This window comes from Oenanthe melanoleuca, chromosome 1 (genome assembly GCF_029582105.1).
Source record: "Oenanthe melanoleuca isolate GR-GAL-2019-014 chromosome 1, OMel1.0, whole genome shotgun sequence".
NCBI classification, from domain to species: Eukaryota; Metazoa; Chordata; class Aves; order Passeriformes; family Muscicapidae; genus Oenanthe; species Oenanthe melanoleuca.
Genome location: NC_079333.1, coordinates 53,883,317 through 53,902,311, shown reverse-complemented (window position 1 = coordinate 53,902,311; position 18,995 = coordinate 53,883,317). Strand labels below are relative to the sequence as shown.

General features: G+C 41.0%; 1 protein-coding gene across 3 annotated transcripts in view; it reads right to left on the bottom strand.

The window, feature by feature from the left end:
• TSC22D1 (TSC22 domain family member 1) overlaps positions 1-18,765 on the bottom strand; it is a 90,786-nt gene extending 72,021 nt beyond the window's left edge. The window contains exons 1-2 of one of the 3 annotated variants that reach the window (XR_008841660.1): positions 18,262-18,703; positions 14,785-17,636 (exon numbers count right to left, since the gene is read on the bottom strand). Coding sequence is in view for 2 of the 3 variants with exons in the window: in XM_056503827.1 (XP_056359802.1) it covers positions 14,785-17,645 (2,861 nt within the window). In the remaining variant the exon portion in view is untranslated. Of the gene's footprint in view, positions 1-14,784; positions 17,646-18,261 lie in introns of those variants that run through there. The other 2 variants (XM_056503910.1, XM_056503827.1) reach the window with 2 other exon arrangements.
• Between the last annotated feature and the right edge of the window lie 230 nt (positions 18,766-18,995).

Below are 18,995 nucleotides of genomic sequence, written 5' to 3'. Positions count from 1 at the left end.
ACGACAGGAGGCATCTTTCCTACCCCGAGGCAGGATCTAACTACCAGAAGTAGGGAAAAGCAGAAGAGGCTGCTAAAGGCCACCCCTCCCTCTGGTACCAGCAGTATCCTGCAAAAGGACAAACACCCCAATTGCATCAGGTAACCACTAAACCTACTTGAATGTTTAAAAAGAAGAACTGACCTAGAAAGGCCTGCACTGTAACCTGACATGCAACTAAGAATTTGAAAACTACACAAGCAGAGAGAACAGAAAAATCCAGCGACTGAAATTATTTCTTTTTATCTCACTGGTACAGTGACCTCTTGACTGCACAGTTGGAGTCATTCTTTGCAGCTACCTGCCTACATGAACTCCTATAATCAATAAAATTAATTAGTGCTGCAAATAAGAATTCTTGCCATCTAGTGTGTTTTCACAGGATTTTCAGCTCACTCAAGTATTTGACTAAATAGACATATAATTGGAAAACTTTAGAATATTTAAACTTAAACAGAAAAGAAAATTGAAGTTAAATTTAAACAGAAACTTTTGAAGCTTTAACACTTAAGACATTTTATTCTTTTACAGGCCTCTTGTATGTTTGCCAATGAGGCTCTAATGCCAGTGCTATAGCATCCAAAATGCTATTTTGAGCTATTGCTATGCTGACCATTACATTTTTCAAGCACAAGAACAGTTCCCAAAAAATAATAATTGTGAATAAGTGGGGTTTTTTTTAATGAAACCACAAATATCTTGCTTCTACTTACACTACATCCTAATTTCTGGTCTATGTTTTGACAGAGTAGGGCAGTTGTTAAACTTTTCCCTACTTTAAAGGTGCAAAAACCTCTAAACTTGGTTTTTTTCCCCTTGTAGGTCTCCACAGGATCTTGAGGCAATAAGTTCCACAGACAAAATCTTTCTTAATATTAGCCAAGGCAATTTTACCCATGGTCTCTTGTTAAATTGTTTGAGGACACATAGTCACATACAGTCTAGATCGTGATCTTAGCTAGTCCTCATTTATAATTTAAAGCACAAAAAAGGGAATATGCTATCATAGCTTTAAGGCTCCTTATGAGTCAATGTCTCAATCAGAAGTCTGATGTAGGTCTATCATTCAGCTTTAGAGATTTACTTCTTGGTTTAGGTATTACTTGGTTTCATTTTGAATTCCTTCTAATCCCTGCAGATTATCTTTTGTCATTTAAGAAAAATACAACACGTCAACTCAATTTTGAGATGTTGTAGGACAGGCCTCAGCAACAGCAGCTTTTTGTTTTCAAAGAACCAAGTTAAAGTACCTTCTTAATTTACAAGATGGACATTCTGTGCTTTGTATCTGCTCACATCAGAAACAAATGACCCTTCTGACACTTTTGGCAAGAGATGTGAACTATCAAACATATTAATTCACCATAGATAATAGTGGGTGAGAGTGAAAAATCCTCAGGAAGGCAAAAATGAACAGGGTAAGACACTCCATTGTACATGGACAATATATGAATGACGTAAGAGAAAAGGAAAGCCAGTGACCCTGGCTACACTCCTTCACTTCCTACACGCCTCCACTTCCTACAGACACCAAATGTTTGGAGCAAGCAAACCTAGTCTACAAGGACAATACAAAGGCCTTCTAGTTCAGTAAGAATGACTTTCTGAGAACACAAAGAAGGAAAAATAATACAAATGGAGGTAATCTTGCAATCTGATGAGGAATTAGCAGCACACCAACTTTGGCCATTCACTAATACCATTCTTTTCCTTACTGCCTTTTATTGCTTCTACTCTTCAGACTCACCAACTGAAGCCCTGGTTTCCTGAATGTGAGTATTTACCGTTCATCAGGAGTCCCCAAGCAAAGAACAGCAGATGCTGAACCAAACTGGACAAATGAAAAAAGCACAGGACACAAAGCTGAAGCAGAAGAATCCTAAGAATCGTTCCAGGCTTAGAAATTGGATGCATTAGTTCATACAGCATAACCTAGCTCGGCAAGTGTTGCATTTTGCCAACATTATCAGGAAAGAAGCAGAACAAAGTTCTGAAGCCTTTACTTCAGCATGTAAGCAGAACAATATAATGAAGCCAAAATACAAACAGTTGACACCAAGTAAAGAAAATACACTATAGAATCTTGAAAAGCAATTTGTACATGCATAAAACATGCTAACCTAGGACATCTACAATTATCATGAAACAATCAGTTCTATTGCTTATAAATGTGGATGGTCTTGGCCTCAACAGTTAAGTATCAATTAAACCAGTCACTTTCAAGGACATATGGCATCCCCACAACACTCAGTCATACCAGCCAGATGCCACAAAATCTACTCCAGCTGGCCAAATGCTTCTCCACTAGCCACTTATCCCCATGGCAGTGAGCCTCCAGCCATGAACCATTAAGAGAATAAACTCTTCCACAGACATGCATACATTTCTAGATGTCTTTCTTCTAGGTGAAGGTGCAAAAAGTTCTAGTAGGCAAAGGTTTGGAATCCATACAGCAAAGTGCTCCAGAAGGCAAACTTCAATTCAGTATTTCCAAGTTCTTCACCTCATAGGGCTCTTATTGAGCCTTCTCTTCAATATCTCTTTTTTATATTACTGTTATCAGTTACTCAGGTGAATTGACTTGATCTCCTTCAAGAAAATCAATCTGCCAAGTTAACAGAAGCCACACTGACATTTCAGGTGTTCATTACCATGTTTCAAACATACCTTCTATCCAGTTTTAATTTTCAGAACAGCCAGAAGCAAAAAATTCTAATTTTTATGTTTCTATCTGTGCCATCTTCATAAAATGCCACCACATCAATACTTAGAGGAAAAATTGCTTACCTCACCAGAAAAAAAAAACATCTCTTCAGACACAGTATTTCAAACCATTTCTTACCAGTTTGAGATTAAAAATAACCCTTGTTTACCACTTAAGAACAATCTCATAGAAACTAGTCACATTCACTAACAGACACTATAATTAAATAGTATTCAGACATGGCTGGATCTTCTTTCATGAAGAAAAAAGCCTACTTTTCCCAGCAATTAGTTTTGGTACATTTTTCTTGTGGTCACATTAGGAAGATGAAACTACCAATGATAGTTACTTCTTTTAACTCTTAAAATGCAAATCTTTACAGCAATCTCATGATTTCTGAAATGGCTTTGTTTTTAAACCTTGCCTCTTCATCATAAGCAGACAACATAAATCAGTGGTGAAAAACATGCAGCAGATGAGAAATAATTTTTTTTTTTAAAAAAAAGGGTTACCCATATGCTTGAACAATTCTGCAATGGAACAAACCATTCTAATAGCATCACTTTAAATGCATCCCTTCTGTTAGAGTATATAATTAAGGACTGAAAATGCTACAGAAAATATTTGTTTCATTTAATATGATTTTTCATATTATAATTACAATTTTTAAGAATGGTATCCAAGAAAATTGAAGTTTTTAGTAGAAAACATATTGTTTAAGAACTCCCAGCATATAATTTACAGAAACTCTACATATAGATATTACAGTCTGCTACAGACAACCAGAACTTATACTTGACCAGTTGTGAGCACAGACCTCACACTGCCAAGCTGCCTATGCCAAGTTGTGCACAGCTACATGGCAATATCATTTGATGAATACAGCACATGTGGCCCTAGTGATCACAGTAACAAAAGCATGAGAAGATTTGTCTGCAACCACAAAGGCTATAGACCTAACCCAGAGCAAACTGACAGCAACTTTGAGAAAGTACTTTCAAAGAGTACCTGTAAATTCACAAAATCATAGGATTTTAAAGCCAAACTAGAAGGATGGATGTCTGGGATTTAGGTAACTGCATGGTTCTTATATTGATCTGACTTATCTTCTGGCTAACAATATTATATAAACTTCATAATTTAACAAAAAGATATCCCAGAGCTTGGGTGCTTCTTTGTTCTTTATTGTTGTTCTTGTAATATAAAAACAATTAGTACATTTTAGATAGTTTTAAATGTACATGTTTCTGAAACATGAAGAATGGTTTAGTCTATCATCTTCAGAGTCTGGAACAGGAGTAAACATCTCCCAAGATAAAAAGTATTAAGAGGAACGATTACCTGGCATGCTTTAAATACTTAAATATCTACGTATCAAGACAAGCCTCTATTTGAAAATATGTATGATCACTTCATACAATTTCAATGTCCTTTGCAAAATTCTTTGGAGAACTTTTTCAGAGAAAACATTATTATTCAATAACTTCACAGGAATGAAAAAAAACAGTTCTAAATATTTTAAGAATCTGGACACTAAACATACATAATAAAGATTCCACATTGGATTCTGATGGCCAGACAAATGCAAAAGGTGAAGATAACTACACCTGCCTGCTATAATATGCTAATATTTCTTTTCCCCCTTCCACAGATCACAGTGCTCTAGAAGCTGAAGGTATCTTGATGCAAATAATTATCTTCCATTTACATGTTAAATTCCAGTGAACTAACAAGACTGCTCAGTTTCTTCTCCACCTCCAACACTAAGCAGCACTACACTACAGATCTATGCACCCCAAGGGCATCAGTGAGACCTCCTGAAGAGGCTGACCTGCACCTTCAGGGGGAAGTGGCAGCTCAATCAGTCTTCAGTGCAGCGCTATTCCAGAGATGATACACGTCACTATTAACAGGGTACAACTCCACAAGAACACAGAGATTACTAATCCTGCTTCGTTGCTCTGTTTTTCCATAAACCACTAAAAATATTTAGGATTTCACCCGCTTTAAAGCATCACCATCTTAAAATCACTTCAGAAGTTGCATGGACATCAGACACCAAGTCCTTCAACATAATCTTTTCTGCTCTTTTTTATAAAGCAGTCAGCAAAGCAGAGCACCACTTCACAACACGGCCTTTTAGCTACTTCCCCAAAAATAGGAAGAGACCGTACTGCCAATAACTGCATATACTTGACTGACACAATGAATGCCTGATAGTATTTCAAAAATTAAAATCCCTTTCCCCACCAGAAAGAAAGAAGAAAATCAAAACAAGCACCATGAACATTTCTTTCACACCTTCTACCCTCCCTCCTCTCTCTCCAATCAAATACAGGCTCAGAAACTCCTCTTTTTCACAACCAATTACAGAGCTGGAAGGAGTCTCATACACTTGGAAAGAAAAAAAAATAAAATGGAGGCACATGCACATCCTACACCAATCCCTGAACATTTATGAGCAATTCGACATTTCACCCAATTTGGGATATTAGGCCTACTAAAGAACACTTGGCAGTGCAATATGCTGATCCATTCTTAACATAATAACCTCATTCAGCAGATTAAAGAGGTGCATTTATACCTTGAATTCATTTGGGTGCTACAGTAAATTATTTAACAAGTACTTAAAGTACATAGTCATTAACTCATGATTCCTTTTATTTTATTTTTACTTGGTCTTATTTTGTAGGACTGCAAAAGCAGCAATTGCTCATTCTTTCACCAGCAGGTTTGCTTCAGGTCATTTTATCTTAAAAAAAAGCTCTATACATTCTCATGTGCATACATACAGATAAGGAACATTAAGAATTTCAGACTAAAGAATTTCAAAGAACAAATTCATCAAGATTTCAGGAGCCATTTCAAGTTAAGGCCAGGTCAAGATTCTTCACTGAACAGCTGATAACATAAACAAACTATAATGCTAAATATAAACTAATTATTGCTATAAAAACCTTCCTTGACAGATTTCAGAGATGCTTATAATCTGAAAGTGACATCAAGGGAGAATGACAATTAATACCATGCACAAGTTGACACACACACACAATAATCATGAATCATCCTAAGTAGTTGTTCTTCCCCTTACATCCCTTTCTATATGGCAGGCATTACAGCATGAACCCTCATGAAATCCTAAAGGGAAAGAAAAGCATTCCACTTCTGTCAGGCTTCAATCTGGAAGTACAAATTAAAATGCTGTTTATAGTCCACAGACAGACTTCCTCAGAAAAATATGGAATCTTTCATATGGTACAAAAACACATTATGATATTTCAACACACATATATCCAGTAAAATTATGAAGCTTAAAATAATCTTCCAGGAAATCTACAGAAGCCTTTTTTTCCCTTTGCTTATCCCAGCTCAGTGGCAATATATGCCAAACAAGTCACTCATTATTCAGATTCTGTCTGAGAAATTTTTGCTTGCTTTTCGTTAAAAAGAAAAGTATTTCAAAACTGCAGTCACAACAGACATCAAAGCAATCATACATTAATTACTGGGTTAATTTTTAATCACAGTCTTCCTTACTAGCTATAAGAGGACTAAATATATAGAAATACAATTTTAGTATGGTTACATTCTGACTTCTGATTGCTACAGTTTCTTATATATAAATTGACTGCCAGTCATCATCTTTCTCTGTCATCTATCCATGACTGTGATGGAATTGGGTGAAATGAAGGTCAGAGGAAGCTTAAGAGGCATTTAAATTTTCTCTCCTCTTGACAGGGATTTCATCCCTCTACATTGCACAGACTTCAAAGTTACTGGAGAAACAGTAACAGTTATTTCTAGAACTTCTATTTGTTTACAAGGATTTAAAGGAAAACACCATTTACAAACCAGCATATGCAACTCTTAACAGATACCAAATTCAGAACTTAACACTTTATGCAGCTAAAAGGACTACTGACTAGATATGTAACTACCAAAGACAATTAACACTCAGTTATCAATAACTAGGACCCACAAGACAATAGATTACAAACAAAAGACTAACAACATCTGTAAAAATATTGTGCAACTTATATTTGATCCACACCTTGTGATCTTATGGGGGAATGAACCAAATGTAACACTGAGAATAAAGAAACAGCCATACAGTAATAGCACTGCGTGCTGAAAGTATGTTACCTGTGTAGCTCATCATTAAGAGCTACACTGCAGTACTGTAGTAAAAAAGAACCCTATTATTAAATGCATTAAGATGCTAAGACTATTGTTGAATGTGTATCCACATTTTCAGCAGCTTTCAGTACTATCCCTAGTACTTAGCATAGAACTTTGACACTGTTGCTTAAACAGCTGCTGGAAAAGTTCAACACTCAGTAATACACCAAGAAACCAGAGTCCTGAAAGCTTCCTGCCGATATCCACGCTAATTAGAACAACCAAACACACAAAAAACCAAAAACAAAACAAGACCAATAAAAGGAAAGAAGACAAGACATGCAAACAAGAAAGCTGGAAAAATACTTAAATCACACAGAAGCTCAAACAATACGCCTGGCCGAGTAGTTTAAACTTAAGCAGAAAGTTATAAAACATTCTACAACCAACTTCCATTTGCTATCAAATCTACACCTTATTATTAGTAGTGCCTGTATTTTTAATAGACTGGTCCCATTCCCCTAGTAGCAAGTTTTCCAAGTCTAAACTTAGAGAAGATCCTCTGCTGCCTGTTTTAGCAATTTATAAAATGGTACTTCTCTGCCACACTCAAAATCATGTAAACAGATGAACAAGATAACCCCTGAAACTTAATTAAAACAACTACAAAGTCATTTTCTGAGAATTTCCTTGAGGACAAAAAGTAGCATCAGTGGTAGGTGCATTTGTTGCTCTTTGACGACTAAGTAAGCTCCAGAACTGTGTTAGACTTCCAAGCCTTAATGATAAACAAAATCCCCCAACTACTTCACTTCTTACTCTGTTCTTCTAGTGTATTTTCAAAATTTTATACTCATTTCAGTCCATACAATACCTACAAGCCCCAGCAAGGAAGGCTAATTATAAAGAGTAGTTTGCTCTGGTAGCCATTCTCAGTGGAACAAAGAAAAGCTACTTTTACTGTTCTGGACCATTACTAACCCTGTACTGCAAGAAGAAGCAGAAACTGGGACAAGAACTTCAAGCCTGAATGCCTATGATTCTTAAATTTACATCCTGATTGTCAAAGGTCATCAATATAGGAAGCCCCACCAACAGCTCAAAACAGCTAATAAACCATTAAACATGAGGGACAAACATCTAACAAAATCCAGTGGAGCAAAGTAGAAAAAGACCTCAGGAGTAATTTCTGGTACACAGTAATGCCAAAATGATTTAAAGGAAACATAGTCAAAGTAATTGTTTGCTCGAAGAAAACAGCGAAAAATTTTACAGTGACTTTTCTGTTTTACCAAAACACGTTAAAGATCTTACTTTTACAGAAAAATTTTAAAAAATATAAAAAATTGCAGAAAATTGTACAAGTTCCCATTACAAAAGCATAAGGATGAGTTTGAACATATCATTCTTCATCTCTGCACAGCACCAAAATCAGAAGTCCTCATTAATAGGTACCAGCAGGTCACTTAGTCCATAAGGTAACCAACAACAATAGAACACCTAAACTACCACAGGCTCTACCACTTGCATGTATGGCATCATTACAATCCCTGCCTGCCTGCCATTTATAACCTCTAAATATCTCTCTCGGGAAAGTCAATTCAGCTTCAGTGGAAGATGGAGACTTTACATATAACTGCAACCACAAACCAAATCCTGCTTCCTACGCTGACAATGCACAATAGGTGTTTGGAGGCTTGCACAAAATGAGCTGATAAGGATTTCTACACCACTGACTTTAGCACAATTACTGTCTTTGTTAGCAAATTCCAAAGGCAGACAAAGAGTTAAAGTGTTCCCAGACATTAAAGCCAGAAGGATGATCAGGTGCTCCAATTTGATACCATAATTATGCTGCACTTCCATCATGCAATTCCTAAGTCTGAATGCTTTAGAACAGGCTAAAATAAATAAAGTGCCTATCTCCAGTCACTCAGGAACTCTTTCCATCTTAGCTTTAGGCTATGGTTTCCTGTACAACCATGCTGAGAATAAACTAGTTTCTTATTTACAGTGATCATTACCATGAAATAATTTACTGAATAATATTACCCTCATTTGGCCTTAATAGCACTGCTTTTGGTGGCATAAATGCAGTAAATAAAAGCTATAGAGCCACTTTGAGAAGTTTTCAGTCATTTGTTAAAGTATAATATGTATTACACACAGTACATTTTAGTCTCATAAATTAATCAAAAGAATAGAAAAAGAACCAGTGCATTAAATCAATGAGAACAAAGACATACTATTCTTTTCTATTCATTTTTATGTTTCACCAACATCACACTGCAAACCCAGATCAGAAATTATTCCCAGAAAGGTCATACCAAGAATACACTTGCTATAATCGCACTGATATTCAGGTGTGTGCAGTTTTTTGTTCAAAAGATCATACTAGCCAACTGTTTACAATTTTATGTCCTTCCCATGCTGCTAAGAGACAGGTCTGAAAAGACTTACTTACTTTATTACCATCTGTAAGATGAAGAGGTTATAGGGGGTCTTTTTGTAGCATAGGTATGCTAACCATACGCCTTTTTACTTGTGTCTAAGCAAGATACATTAACATATTGGGGGTTGCTACGCTAGGCTGGAGTTGTTTGTTTAGGGTTTTTTGGAGGAGATGGTGGTGTTTGTTCTTTAATTATTTTCCCCTGCCACTCTGCTAATTTTGCTAGCTTACCACTGACTGACAGAGCCATTATTCTGTCCCCCATTATCTAATAAACAGTAACTTGTAAAGGCTGAAACACTTCACTACCAATCCATTTGTCAGTGGGTTTAATTATAATTTTCAGATTAGCCTGTAAAGAATGCAAATCCTGAGACAGTAACAAAGATTGTTTTTCAACATTAAATACTTCAAAATCTTGTTTGCTCATTTTCAAATACACATACATATATGGTTTCATATTTATGCACTACTCCAAAGAGCAACCAAAACTGCAGTGCTAAGGAATGATTTTGGGAAATCAGTTGAAGAGATTAATTTCTCAGTATCTGCCTTAAGTGTTAAATTACTGTTTTTACAACTCCCTGGTATCTGTTGGTTCTTCCTGTCTTGAAAGACAATGCAATACCAAGCACTGCAGCAACCCTTACTTCAAAGTGTATCATGGCATGCAGAAAATGCATCTATAAAAGACGCCAGGAAAAGCTCCATCAAAAAAGGTATTGCTACCTACAGCTGGGTCAGCAGACATACAAGGTGCAGACCCTAAATTCCTCATTGTTCTTTACTTAGAGCAGAACTAACAAAGTCAATTCCACTAACAACAAGTCTTTTAGTCCATCAGACAAAGCGAGAAACTGGACTTGTCAGCGTGACACAACAGCAAGCACATTTTCTCCAAAGTTCTCTTTCTACTCAGTCTACTTGCCATTAGTGAGGCTAATAATTTTTTCAAGTTCCACAGAAAGCTCAATTGAAGATGAGAAGAGATTTTTTTTAACAATTCATCTCCTAGAATTCAAATCATGGTTTTCAAAATGGCAAGACTATGAAGCAAGTTTAAAATCTGCAAGACAGAAAATAACACCAGTGCCCCTAATATGCAACTAAAAAAAAAATAAAAAAATTACTACAAATCTATGCTTATCCACCAGATAGCCATTGTTGTAAAGTATCTATTCCCTTTCTCACCGAATATAGAGCAGCAAAACTTCCAGCAAACAAGAAAGCCCATATAAACTCCAGTCACTTACAAAATCAAAATGAGTACGCAAAATAGTTACTGCACCAAAAATATAATGGAAGCTTCCAGTTCTACCTTACTCCATTCTCTACTACTTACTAGAATCTTCAAAGAGTATTGAATTTCAAGTGTAAAAATCTCACTTGTACCTGGTCAATCTTTCCACAACACAGCTGCATACATGATGAACATTAAACCAGTTTCCTAACTGTACTTCACTTTACAATCCATTACTAGTTACTACTGCTAGAGATTTCACAAAGGGCACTCACAAAGTCTTTTGATTCTCATGTTCAGCTTTAATCTTCCAGCCCCTCTACAAACTTAGTAACAAGCCAAAACACACAACTTACACAAAAAAACATTTCTAAAGGGATCTTTTAATAAAAATTTCTCTTAAAAAATAATGAGCTTGTCAGAAAATAACAAATATTTTAAATCTCTATGCCTGTTTTGTGTTTACCATCATCTTTTCCTCCTTTCTCTTCAGCTTTTGTTGGATGACATGCACAAAGAGGTGAACACAACTTGTACCAGCCTAAAGAATGCAAACAATTCTACAGGAAATGTTGTCAAGGACAGGGAGGTAGTTATTAGTTCTCTTATCCTTCATTCACAAAATCTGCTTTTGAGTAACAAACAACATTTCATTTTTAAATTCACTTATAATAGCCTTTATAAACTCTACAAAATAAATTAACTTTTAAAGGCTTCACTTTACAGATAATTTAAAAATAAAGTCCATACAAAATCTTACTGCAAGCGTGTACAGCAAAACATTGTCTACGAAGATATAAAACTGATTTTTCAATACTAAGTATTAATACACAGAAAGATTCACCTTGATATCAACATGTATTCTTCCATGCTTAATCATAAACATGTGAAAATATAAGCTATCCTGCCCTATGGTTCTAAAGATAAAATTCTAATCTAAAAAGACCATGACTAAAATTAGTAAGATTGAGTAACTACAGCAAATAAATCAAGGTAACCACTTCAAATCCAAGAAACTATGTAAGAACTATGCCTAGAGTCCATACCATGGCTCAAGCTAAGGAGAAGAAAAAAAAAAAGTATTTTAACAACCAAAAAACTGGCCTGCATTTTTGTTGACCAAAAAATTAAGAGATGATGAATCTACTGACACACAAGCATCTATGGCATACCCAAAAGGCTTAAGAAAGACTAGTCAGAACAACTACGGGTATTTGGTGATTTTGTTGGTGTTTTGGGTTTTTTGTTCAGCAGTTTGATTACTTTTTTTTTAATACAGAAAAGTATAGAGAGTATTATTTGTATCCTCTCCTTATCTATTAAAATTTGCAAATTAATTTTCCATATGGCATTCTGCCAAGCAGCTCATTTTTAATATCTAATCTTCACTATGACTTGAAACACAAGTCATTCATACTGGGGAAATAAAGGTTACGGTTCTCAAAGCAGATACACTCCACACCGTCTATATTTAAAAGGGCATGCCCTGATAACAGGCACAGAAAAGAGCTGCAAATGGTGTTCTAAAAACTGAACAGACTTAAAGATACTGGCACGGCCTTAAACACAGTTATATACAGGTTTAAGGAGAGCTGGGAGTTAATCTATACAAGGTATTACATGGGTCAGATGTTTTTTCAAACGCACACTAAATGGAATTTTACAGCTTCTTTGCTGGCCCAATTATGTCATCACTCACTTCTTTTCTCCTACCTTTTCCTTTGCCAGGTTTAGAATCCCTTGGGATGTATTGATAGAAATCTTCAGTGATATATGTGTGTGCAGATAAGACCGAGAGAAATGGGGATTTCAAACACACATTTAAAATACACCTGCTTCTGATATGCATACGTCCTTTTACAATACACTACCCTTTACCTCCTGCAAAAGAGGGAATAATCTAACAAACCTGCAAAAAAAAAAAAAAACTAACTAGAGAGATCCCACGGCCAGAAAATAAGGAGCCAAGCAGAATAACGATGTATCTTGCACTGTCTTTAGCAACAAATTCTGAGCTCCAGCCCAAAATTCCAGGGAAGATCACAGTAGAAGCACCCTGCCATGAGAACCCCTGAAAGCAGAAACAGGTTTTTAATGTCACATACAAATATATAGGAGACATGCCGCTGTAAGTTGTCTGAATGTACACAAAAATGACCTGGCCACTACTGCCATGCAAAAAAACCTCAATTATTTTTGGTCTCCCTTGAATAGAGTCATATCCTGCTTTGTGTAAAGAATATAAATGGTTTTCCAACTGCAGCTAAACAAAAGTGTAGTCTACCTGGAGATGACAGATTGAACAAAGACGCAACGTGCACGGGAGAAGAAAGGATGTGATCTTTGGCTAGCGAAACAGAGGAAGAAGGTATTTCTGGCTATTGTTACCCTGGAAAAACTACCAATCATGTCAAACTGTTAACATACGCTCTTAAAATCAGGGTACAGACATATTCTAGATGTCATTTTCCAAAACACTGAGTGTCAATAAGCTTGCAATTCTCCTACTCTCCTAGGATCCCCTGAAGGCTTACGGGGATTTTTTTGTTGATAAAACAAAACCAAAAAACTACAACCACACAACAACAAAAACTAATGACACCACCAAACGCCAGTGGGACCCACGAATAGAAGGATTAGTGTCTTGATTTACAAAATTCAAACAGAAGAAAACCAAAAAACATTTCTGAAAAACTGCTAGTAGCATAATGGTAACACTGTTGGCTTTAACACCTCAATCTGTCTTCTACCACCTTCATGTACTTATTGACTAAAAAAACATAATCAGAATGCAACAGTGTTGGAACTTGTCTTCTAGCACTCCTGGAAGACAAGCTGCTACTCATTACAGCTCTTTGGCATCTTAGAAAGATGTGATGAAAGCCACTATGGCATTCAACACCTTATGATCAACATAATCAGACACTGCTGATAGAGTTAGGATTTTCAATATTAAGAACAGAATTCAGCCTCTCCCAGCAACCCATTTTATTAAAAAAATTTAATAAAATCTGGCCATTGGTACTATTCTTGATATAAGTTATGGCACCAAGAAGGTATTTCAAAAGTGTTTCACCTCCCATTGCTATGGCATTTTTACCACCTTGTGTTTAGTGCGTTATTTTGTCTCCTCATCTTAGTCTCAGTTTCTCTAGTGTTTTCTGTCCTGCTCCCAAGGTGGGTTATTTATCTTAAAAGTTACTTCTCCCATTAATGCAGTTTCTTAGACAGGAAGTTCTTTGGAAGAAGCAGAAGTCTTCTGAGCCACTCGCAAACCCATATCACAAGAGGTCCTCAACACATTGAGGACTATCCACACATAATTAATATCAAACCATCACACTTTAAAATTAATGTTCAATCAATTCAGCCTGCACACACAATGGTCTCAACTTCTTTGCACACACTGTCAAAGAATTGAGAATATTCGCATGCACGTGCTATTAAGACCAGGCAGTGGTCATTTACTTGAAAAGGTGCAGGTGACAGAATACATGTAGTTTGAAAACTGGAAAAAAGGACAACAGGAAAGAAATATGCAGTTTTCTTACTCTAACTGCACAGAATTGGTGCACCAGATTCAAAGGTTCACCACCCTTCAGCAGGCCTGAGTGGATCTCACCCTGCATTAATGCTTTGAAGCAACACCATCAAGACCAAAAGGATCAAGTCAAAGAGCCACAACAATGTTCTCAATGAACATCCCTTTTTCCACCATACTCATTTGCCTAAGCGTCACTTGGCTGTCAAAGAGGTTTTAAACACACCACAGAATCACAACTGGTTCAACCTAAGTAAAGTGAATACTTTAAAAGGAGAAGCTAAGGTAGAATGAAGTGCCAGCTTGTGAAAAAAAATATACCTAAGAATAAATATTAATTATTTCCATATAATAAATAACCTAAACTGCAATCACCACTAGTATAACCACACTCTAGAGTATTCTCATTTTCCTCAACACAATGGGAATATACACACTGAACAGACTGTTAAGCACAATTTACCCACACAGTAGTTTCAAAGCATAATCAATACAACCCACCCCCTCAAGAGAAAAACAAGTTCTTTAATACAATATCTGCATGTGCTGAGACCTGAGAAATAGTATTTTAATTAGACAGAGACATCACACTGCTTCATTTCACCGAATGGCTGTAACAAGACCTGCAAGTTAGTGCAAATCAAACTATCAGAGAGTCCATCTTTTAATAAAGTCACAGGCAGTCTTACCTCTCATCCTCACCATCTACAAGAGGCGTTGTCAAGGGCAGCACCTTCAGCGGGAAGAGGGACGCCGAGGACGGCATGCTGCTGCTCCCGCCATCTGAAGCGGCCGATGCTCCACCACCGCTCTCGACGCCGGCAGCTTGAGGTAAACCCACCAAGGAAGGTTCTGTAGGGCGTCTGCCATCTTCCATTTGGCTTACAATGGACTGAGCTAGGGATTGTGCAGGGAACTGGCTAGAGCTTAGTGGCATCTGCTGTGGCACACTCTGTGCCACTGGCATACCTATACTTGTTGATATCAAGGGAGGCTGACTAACGCTTTGAGCCAAATTGCCATTCTGCACAGCCGAAGCCTGTGCTATATTCTGTGGCTGTCCCAAACCTACAGAAGCAGAAGGTATGCCAGGAGGCACAGCTGAACCAGCTTGACTTGGTGCAGGAACAGTACTAGCAGAGGGTATTGGGCTTACCGCAGGCAGCTGCTGGCCAGTCATCCCTTGGACTACAGATTCCACTCCTTGTGCCTGTGGCTGTACAGGTAACAAGGTGCTTTGCTGAGCAATGACCATTTGTTGAGGAAGGCCTGTAGCACTAGCCTGTAATCCCTGCTGCATTATTCCTGTCTGCACAGGCTGCACCACTTGGGAAGATGGAGGAGCAGCTGCTGATGGCATAACTGGAGGTGGAATTTGGTTTGTAGCAGATGGTGGTTGCACCACAGCAGCTACACTTCCTTGCTGCCCAACATTTAGTATTTGACCACTGGCAGCTACACCTGGTATTGCTGCTGGAGCATGTGCAACAGGCTGAGCTGGGGCAGCAGCTGGATGTGCTTGCACTGAAGGCTGCATGCCCTGCGCCTGGGCAACAGGAACCGGTTGCCCAGCTCCTACTCCTGTAGAACTTGGCTGCATGGCAGGGGCTGGAGTCTGAAGGATCTGCTGATGCTGGATGTAGTCTGGCATAGCCCCTGTGACAGAGTTTTGGTTCACCGCCTTAACGTGACCCGCGGCCATCTGCGAAGGAACTGGCTGCTGCTGCTGTCCGTACTGCAACTGCTGCTGCTGCACCACTGGCAAAGTCTGCACAGGCTGTGCCGGCTGAGAATACGGCAGCTGCTGCTGAGCCATGCTCTGGAGGGCAGGCTGCTGGTGGCCCAGAGATGGGGATACACCTAGTATATTAACTGGAGCTGGCTGAACCCCAGTAACAGTGGTTAGACTGGCCTGTGCAGGAGGTTGGACCCCTGGCTTCTGCTGTGGATAGTTTACTTCTTGAGAATGCAGCTGGACTTGTGCAAGCTGTGATTGAGAAACACTCTGTGGTATACTAGATGCTGGAATTGCTGGAGGAGCAGCACTGCTAAAATCCATCTGCTGCGGACCCACACCTTGAAATGCTTGCTGCTGTACCACAGTAGGTGCTCCCATTTCTCCACTTCCCACACTTTCTGTATAGTGACTCAGTGTGCTTACATTGCTGCTAACAGAACTCCCACTGGTGCTCTCCCTTTCAGAAGTCACTTCAAGCGGGTTTTGTTTTATCGTCTCTACTGCTTTGTTTACTGCTACTCCCTCTGAAACTGCAACAGTGTTTTCTTTATCATAGAATTCAGTGCATGTCCATCTACCTTTTTTGAAAGGTTCAGAACTAGAATCTAATTTTACAACCCTAAACCTTGATGTGCCAGATGCAGGTTGCTGCTGGCTTGATCCCACTGCCATTCCTGCAGTTGGATTAGTAACATTGTTAATGACACTAGAGGAAGCACTCGTACCATTGCCAACACCACTCAAGATATTCACATTAGCATTGCTGCTAGCTCCAGACAAAGCATTTACATTACCAGTACTCATGATGTTGCTTAAATTAATAGTACCAAGCACATTGCTTGCCACACTAGAACTACCACCAGCAATATTATTTAAGGTACTAGTTCCAGCAGCAGGACTTATACCTAAATTTCCAGGAGTACTTGTAGTGCGGATATTAGACACGGCAGATGCTGGGGAACCAGTGGATGATGCAGCAGAAACTGGTGCAGTTGATATAACATTGTCAGAGCTTCCAGTTGTTGATAGTTTTCTAAACGATGGACTGGGTGGTGGTCCTCCAGAAATTGGGGCACTACCCACCCCAGGATGCGATGGATGATGGTGTCCATGATGGTGGTGGTGAAGATGGTGGTGGTGATGAACATGATGGGGATGAACACTTCCATTGATCACAACACTCTGCTGTGGGTGATGAGGCAGAGGAGCATGCTGCTGAGGAAGGTGAGGCTGGTTTGGAGAAACAGCCCCAGGAGTCTCTGCCTCTTGGAAGTTATTTAGAGTCTCTTCAGAAGAACTCCTCTCAGGTTCTCCCATGTCAGTGGCTCTGGATAAAGACACATCCAAGATTTCTGAAGATGACAGGTCTTCAGTGTGAGACTCATCCAGGTCATCGTAGCTTTCTGTATCCTCAGCTATGCTGTTATTAGAGCTCATACTAGCTGATATTTGAGCAGGGGTCACACTGGTAATTTGAAAGCCACTTTTCTTTTTCATTTGAGCTCCAGTCTGTGCAAGGGGCTGTGGCTGGAGCTGAGACTGCGAGAGGAGGTTCAGGCTTTGTGGATGAGGGGGTGTCGGCTGTGGACCCGCCGTTGAAGCTGCTGCAGGAGATGGAGGCGGCGGCTGGACCAGCAAAGGCGGCTGATAATCCTCGGCAGAGAGGGCAGCGCTCCCAACGCCGGTACCTGGTGCAGTGGGAGCAGTAACGCAGCTGCTGCCGCTGCTACTGCTGCTGCCCCTTCTAGGAAACATCGCCGGGTGCGCCATCTTCCTAGCACTAATGTCTGCGGCTGAGTCAGGCTGGTGCATTGTATCGGGTGTATTTTAAGAGTGCAATCCCCCGGTATGGAAAGAGACAGACAGACACACACATACACACACACGCACAGTTAGCTGTGTGCTCAGGGCAGGGCAGACACCAGCACGCACAACCCCCCCGACTCCCGCAGCGCACGGGCTGAGGCGGCTCGGCACCGCCGCTCACCGCCACCCCCCTCCCCTCCCCTCCGAGACAGGGAGGGGGCGAGGACCGGTCCTCCGCCGCCTCTGAATGTGACACTTTCAATCCTCCGCCATTCACTTTCTTTCTCCCCACCACCCTGCCCCCCGCCTCCCTTTGATTCCTACCACCACCTCCCTTCCCGGCCGCCCTCCCTTCCCCAGCCCCCCGACTGCGCCTCTCCCGGGAGGGCACCCAGCCGGCCGCGCCGGGGGCGAGCCCCTTCCCTCTCCCCGCGGAGGCTCCGCGGCCGCCGCGGCTCGCCGGCAGCCGGCAGCACCGCCCTCCCTCCCTCCTTCCCTCCCTGCCCGCCTCGGCGGGGCCAGGGCAGCCGGCGGGCCCGCAGGGCAGCCCGGCGAGGCGGCCGGCGCCCCTCGCCATCACCGCTCCCAGTAGTAGGAGGAGGAGGAAGGCGCGGATACGTACAGGACTGGCGCACAGCAGGGCGGCAGCGGCAGGCTAAGCCGGGCAGGGACATCCCCGTCAGTGGCAGCCATGGAGCTGAATCATTTTGGGTATTAGAGAGACGGAATAAGGACGGAAGAAAAGCAGCAGCAGCAACCCGACAAGAGAGTCCATGAAAAGGAGAGAGGGAGGGAGGAGGAAGGGGGAGCCAGCCAGGCAGCCTCTCTCTCCTCCCTGTGTCTGGCTGTCTCTGGAGGAGGCTCCGCTCCGCACGCTCTTCCTTCCCCCTCCGCCGCCTCCTCCCCCTTTATAACAGGCGACACCCGCTCGTCCTCCGCAGAACCGCGCCTGGAATCCGTCCTCCTCCCGCGTGCGCGTCCGCCCCGTCCTTTCTTCCCTCAGGGTCTACTCCCGGCTTCCCCGCCGCCGCGGGTCTCTCCCTCCCCGTGCCTGCCCCGTCTCCTCACGGAGCGCTGGAGGAGGCGCCGCGGGGGGGAGGAGGGGAGAGCTCGCCAAAGGGGAGGGCGGGCGAGAGACAACGTAAGATGGCGGCGGCCGCCGCGCACGCGCGCCCCGCCGGCAGACATAAAGCCCGTCTGGCCGGGCCGGCGGAAATAGGGCTCGGCTCGCGTGGCGGAAATGGCCGAGCGCCGCCGAGCCCGCGGCGGGCGGCTGAGGGCGTCCCGGCTGGGAGGGGGCGAGGCTGCGGCCGCGGCCATGGCGGGCGGCCGCCCCCCTCACTCCCCTCCGCTCCG